Source organism: Phalaenopsis equestris, unplaced genomic scaffold, assembly GCF_001263595.1.
Source record: "Phalaenopsis equestris unplaced genomic scaffold, ASM126359v1 Scaffold001079, whole genome shotgun sequence".
Classification (NCBI taxonomy): domain Eukaryota; kingdom Viridiplantae; phylum Streptophyta; class Magnoliopsida; order Asparagales; family Orchidaceae; genus Phalaenopsis; species Phalaenopsis equestris.
Window position 1 is genome coordinate 237,063 of NW_018165518.1, and position 6,751 is coordinate 243,813.

The 6,751-nt window shown below is 38.6% G+C and overlaps 1 protein-coding gene across 1 annotated transcript in view; it reads left to right on the forward strand.

Moving 5' to 3' along the window:
* The first annotated feature begins 3,960 nt into the window (after nucleotides 1–3,960).
* Nucleotides 3,961–6,751, forward strand: part of LOC110033019 (DNA-directed RNA polymerases II and IV subunit 5A-like) — a 13,359-nt gene continuing 10,568 nt past the window's right edge. Inside the window, exons 1-2 of the mRNA XM_020736851.1 lie at nucleotides 3,961–4,053; nucleotides 4,167–4,371. Of these exons, the coding sequence (XP_020592510.1) occupies nucleotides 4,174–4,371 (198 nt within the window). The 5' untranslated portion in view covers nucleotides 3,961–4,053; nucleotides 4,167–4,173. The remainder of the gene's footprint in view (nucleotides 4,054–4,166; nucleotides 4,372–6,751) is intronic.

Sequence of the window (6,751 nt, forward strand, 5' to 3'; positions counted from 1 at the left end):
TGCGCAGTGACTCGAACGGTAGAGGATGCCAAGGTGACAGTGACCCGAAGGGTAGAGTACGCCAAGGAGGCAGTGACCCGAAGGGTAGAGTACGCCGAGGAGGCAGTGACCCGAAGGGTAGAGTACGCCGAGGAGGCAGTGACCCGAAATGTTTGGTATGCCGAGGAGGTAGTGACCCAAATGACTCAGTATGCTGAGGTAGCAGTGATCCGAAGAGTTGGGTAAGTCAATGAGACAGCGACCCGAAGGACTAGGTGTGCCAAGAAGGTACTGATCTGAATACTGTGTTGATTTTCAGTGAAGGAAATTACACACAAGTGAAGTAACTACGTAAACAAAAACTCAATTGCAACTCAAGTATGCAACGAATAATCATGTAGAAATACCATGAAAGCGTAGGTGTGTGGACAAAAGAAAATTATATGCACATGACATGAAGATGTCATATACGGAGACGCTAAAGTTGGCATGACTACTAGCCATAAACATGTATGGACACATGTTCACAAGGTGCACAATGAATGTGCCAGATGTGGATGTGTTGGTGCAAGCAAACAATGCTCACCAAACACAACAAATGATTATGCAAAGTATCATATGGACAATACTTATCCGCATATAATACATGCACCATGGAGAATGCAAGACAGACCGTGCCGAGTCGTCTCGTTAAAATAAAATGCAAGTTGATTGTGTTGGGGCGATCAGTCGAACCAAAATGCAAGGGTGGGTCTTGTTGGGGCGACCGATCGAACCGAAATGCAGAGTTGACCGTGTCAGGGCTGATGATCGAACCTAAATACAATGTTGATCGTACCGGGTGGCCGATCGAACCGAAGTGCAACTCACAAAACACACATCATAGCATGACATACAATGCAATACAATCATTGTACACATTAACAAACCATACTCGCCCTAACGTGCTCACATGGGAAACTAGGTTTGGCACGATGAAATCATAGTTGCCAGTCTGCTGCTCAGCAACAGAGGGCCTACTTCTGACTAATTGACAGAATCACTAGGTTTTTAGTGCTAACGGTTTGCAAGGGGAAAACACTCATAATTTGCTAAGGATTTGTCCACGAAAGCTTCCTAAGCTATAAAGCCTCCCTCCAGCACAAACGCCCTAATACTTAAATCTTTAACATCCAACCTAAGGGCTCTAGAAAAAGAGAAATGTAAGGGTTTGAAGAAATCTCACCACTGTGGTGGCTAATGTTGGATTTCCTCTCGTAGGATGAAGCTCTCCTTGCTGTAGAAGAGATGACGAAACCTCCTTATTTTTCAATGAAAGGATGAAGCTCTTCTTATGAAAGTAGATGGCACTACTTTGTCCTTCTCCAGCAAATGGATGAAGCTCTCCTTATGAAGGGATATGACTCTTCTTGCTCCTTTCCCAACGAATGGATGATGCCCCAAAAGAACTCACCCTCACTTCCTCTCTTAGATATGGTGGAGTGAAGGGAAGGTTTAATGGAGGAAATCAAGCAGGTGAATAGGAAAAGGAAGAAGAAATAACTTTCTTCTAGCTCCCCCTTCCGCGCTAGTAAGAAAATCCTCTGGACAAATTAAGCTCTCCTTCAGCTTATTTTCGGATTGGTCTCTTAGCACAACAAGAAACCAATGAAAATGGAAGGAATTTCCCCTCCAAATCATAAAATAATATTGCTTTTCCACATGGAATTCATCTCTTGGCTTATTGAGAGGTGGATGTCATATGCAACACTCCTACTTGACCTCTCAAACTCATCAAGGCCAATGGGGAAGCTACAAAGAAAGAGGGAAGAAATGATCAAATATTTCGGTTAGGCAAGCTGTTGCTTTGGTGTAACCACCCCTGGCACTGGCGTGGTCATGTTAGGCCAAAGGGCTTAACCCTTGTTTTTCCGAAAGCTAATGTGACCACGCCCAAAACTGCCATGGGCAGCAGTCCGGTGTGGCTACGCCACATTAACAGTGTAATTACGCCGTGTTCTTTATCTTGAGCACGATTTTGGGGTCATTATGGTGTGCAGCAGAGATTCCACGCATGTTCCCTTAGCTCCAGAAGTTGAACTATAATCATTGAAAAAGGCCAACAGATGCGCTGTAACACCGAATAACCCCTCTAAATAGCGGTCATCCCCGACGATGCAATGTCTCCATTGAAAACTAATTCTCACCCGGTAGTGCCCGTGGCTGAGTTGATGGGGGTAAGGTCTCTAATCATCAAGAGGGGTGTTGAACATGTCCAAGACAAAGCCAACCCCATCCCATCATGAATTTACCAGGATTGAGCAAAATTAGTACTAATCCCGATTCTATGCTCATGGCACGTATCAGAAGGTCCAGATTGGTATCTTGAACTTCAAGTGGGTATGAATAGACATCAACTCGTCCTGAGTCATTCAAGTGAACTCCCTTCATTTTTGACATAAAAAATTGATGCTAACAACTCTTCTTCTTCCTTAAGAGAGATGAAGCTCTCCTTCTTCCTCAATGCCGCTCCTCTAAGAAGCTTCCTCATACACTCCAGCCAAGAGATGGTGAAGGAAGAAGAAGAAGAAGCTAGGGCTCAAGATGAGGAGGAAGAATGTTTCCTTTTTTTCTTGCCAAGAGCTCTTCTCCATATTTTTTTTCAGTCTTATTTCTCCTCCCCTTTACCAAGGAGAAAACCAGCTTTTCTCCTCTCTCTCCTTTGCCAAAAATGGGGCTTCTTCCCCCTTTTCTAGTGCTGTCCTCCAAAAGTCCTAAGTGGTCCCATCCACCCACTTTTTGCCTCCTTAAGGCATATCTTCCCATTGCCCTAAGAGATTTTGCACTTTTCAGCTGTGGGTCAGCCCTAATTTTGTGATCATCACTCAAAAAAAAATGTGATATTGAAAACAGGCTGATGCCTACGTGTTGGGCCCTAAGCGCCAGGGTTGGTCGTGAGCTTTCAACCTCTTGGGTATTTATGGCTGTGAGGGTTGGCACCGAGGCGCTTGGGCCCGATTCCAGGCACCCTGACAGGGCATTGACTTTCTAGGCTTTTGGTATTGTTCCTGTGGGGTTGTTTTAGCTGCCTAGTCACATCATATTGGAGCCGGGGCTCTAGGGTCTGGAGCCTAGGCACCGATTTGGCCCTATAAATACCAATTTTTTGCGAAAAAAGTCTAGCAAAGGGCTTTATTGATCCTTAAGGTATGGAAGAGTGTATATCACTAAAATATGGTCTCATAATTTAAAAAATGAGCATTTTTATAGGCCTTTCTCGGAGACGTTAATGACAACAGGCACCCAAAACTGCTGCGCGGGTGCATCACGCCAAACCATGATTTTTTTAGAAACACATGTGAGAGGGTTTTATGGATTTCTCGGGTTAAGGGAAACTACGTATGAACGTTATATGCTCCCATAACATTTTAAAAGGCCATTACATACTTGTAATATCAAAGTTGATGCTATCATGACCTTACAATTTTAAGAGGCTACTTCCACTGTGTAGCACTTTGTCTCATCAAAGGTTCAAGAGGTGACTCTATGACGTAGTACTTCGTCATGTATGACATTAATTTTCCATCTTTAAGTTGGTATTATATTTTGATACCATTTATAACAAGCTATCCTAAGAGTGCTCCTACACTTGTACCTTTAACTTTGAAATTTCTATTGAACTCTATCTCTTACACCAAAAAGAAATCATTCTATTTAAAAGATTTCACTTATATAGAAAGATTTACCTGCATATCACCCACTCTTATGTATTTACATATTTTCTATCTAAATTTTAATATTTACATAAATTTCACATTAAGAGTATGAAAATGTATTTTCCATTTTTAAAAATATTAAAATAATTATGTTTTCTATATGATATGAAAAATTTGAATGGAGTACCTATAAAACAAAGTTTATGTATTAGATGTATGAGTCAGATATTAAAATATTATAAAAAAATATGTAAATACATTTCAAATCCTAGCTTTTTCCGACGAGCCTTCGTCAACCTCAACCCTCTCAAAAAACCCTAGGTCGCTAGCCAACATTTTCTAGCTGTATTCCATTGCCGCCGAGCCTTGACGAGCTTTGGTGTACTTCTCCCTCTTCTACTTTATTCTTGCTCGTCTCTTTCAGGATTGCTGCTTTGTTCCTCGCAATCAATCATCTTCATCGCCTCTTATTCACCCATTGATTGACTGTAGGACAGAGATGTCGTCAAGCGAGGAAACGGCTAAGCTATTCCGTGTTTGGAAGACGGCATTGGAGATGCTTAGAGACCGCGGTTTCCTCGTCCTTGATTCGGAGATCAAAATGAGCAGGCTCGAATTCCTAGACAAGTTCGGCGAGAATTTCAAGCGGGAGGACCTTGACATGTTGAAGACCAAGGAAGACGACCCAAACGATCGGGTATTCCTCGCTTCTCCTTCTTTCTCTTTTTTTGTTTTTTGTTTTTGGAAAGTTGAGCTTTATGAGAAAAACTGATGATAACATTGCTGCATCTTAATTTTCTTAATTTATTTATTTGTTAAGACCAGCATTCTTCTGTACCATTTCCGAACAGAAAATAATTCTGTAAGGGATCTTGGATATGATCCTGTGATTTTATTTTTGGACATGAAAAGCAGAAGCGTGACTTCATCGATAAATAATCTCTGAGGCGAGCACTTGACCAACAATTTTTAAATTAAGAAAAATAGAATGGTTAGGGAATGGCGAGGGATGAAGTGGGTTTCTTTCGGGCAGGGAGGATGCGCAGAATAATTCCTCTGCAGAGGTACAAGTAACTAATTAATGATGCATGAAACTGTTTATTACGTGTGCTTAGCGTTGCTGCATCGTACTAGGTTCACTTGTGCGCTTTGAAATGTTTCTATAGATAATCTTGTATTGTTTTTAACGCAGCTCAATAATCAAGTTGGAGCTCATTAGTTACATTGGGTTTGTGGATACTATTTGGGAAAGTTCTTATGTGATTATGATTCTAAAATGCTCTTGCAGATCATATCCTCATTTACTACACAATATTTATATGAGGCATAATCCATAGAAGTAACCTTTTATATGTTGTTTTACTTAAGATATCAACTAGTGTTAGAGCTTTTCATGTAGAAGCTTGGCTTGTTGTAAATAGACGAGTTTTGAAACTTTGATAATATTGTCTGTTCATTTCTTTTATTGAGTTTGACCACCCTTTGATTGACCTTTCTTAACTATGTGAAATGCTAATTATTTAAACAAATAACCTTATTAATTATTATTGAACATATTTTTATTTATATTTATTTATCAATATTGTCATGATTTACTCAATATTAATTCTGCGTTTCTGAAACACAGTTTTTTATAAAAAATAATAATAAACCTTCATTTAAATCCACTTACTATTTGCTCAATAAACTTTCATCATGCCTATACCATGGACTTTGCTACTTAAGTAAATGTAGAGTATGAATTTTAAGTGGCCTGTCCCATTGAGGTGGTATTGGAGAACTTTGTTGTGTCGATGAGTGATTATTGACTTAGGTATATACTTAATCTTTTGTTATGCATTCTTCAAGTTAAGTTGTTTAGCTAGTCATGTTATGTTATATTCAGAAATTTTTTGTTTTATCTTTTAGCTGAACAGGCCTTAAGAAACATAGGACCTTTTTATTATTTTCAGTTGGCAGCTCTTTGCTTGCCCTGTATGAGGCATGATGTTAGAAAAGTATCTGAAATTTGTAGTGCCATTTCAATTTTCAAGTAAAACTGATCATTTACAACCAGTATGATATGGACATAAAATTTGAATTTTTATTTTATGATGAGTATTGGAGCTATTTTGTGTTCTTTAGATTTCACTATTTAGTAGAATTGTTCTATCCAATATTTTTAAATTTGTTAGCTTATTAAAATTTGACGCATTACAACGATTTCTCATAATCAATTTCGATTTATGTCGGGCAGGTCTACATGGAAGCTATTCATTTATTGAGAGGTTTGATGGAGAAGTTCAGATATAATAAGGAGAATCTACATTTGATTTTTATTGATTTAGAAAAAAGCTTACGATAAGGTTCCAAGAGATATCCTTTGGAGAGTTCATCAAATTGGGGTGGTAGGATTTAGAATCAATTTATATGCATGGTCACTATGAAAGCAGCTTCCACAAGTATTTTTCATTGTTTTTCCTGATCCATCTGTTTCACCCATTTAACAGTGAATTACTGTGCGTCCAATAGCTTACCATTCACGGGATATTAAACCATTTTAACCCCTTATTTTTCCCCCTTAGTTAGCTTTCTTCTCTATCTTCCATTTTAACCCCTTATTTTTCCCCCTTAGTTAGCTTTCTTCTCTATCTTCCATTTTAACCCCTTATTTTTCCCCCTTAGTTAGCTTTCTTCTCTATCTTCCATCAACTCTTCATAAAATTGACCTATTATCCATGTAAATTGCCTAATTCAAATTCAATTTGAATTTCAATATGCACTGAAACTAAAATCAGCAAATAAATAACAAATAAGTGGGAAAATTCAATGAAGAAAATTCAATTCATTGCTAATTTTATTGATTTCCAAGTAAACCAACAAGATACAAGGTTGATCTACAATTTGAGATGTAGATTGTCTCTCCACAATGACGCAACTAGGAAGAATACTACAAAGGTAAAAATTATAGGAAAACAAAACATAAAGCTACCCCTAGCAAATTAACCTTAATAAATACTCCCCAAGATATATTTAAACTTTTCCCCCAAAATTTCTCTTACTTTCCTTTCCTTGCGTACGTGATTAGTGGCTTCGTA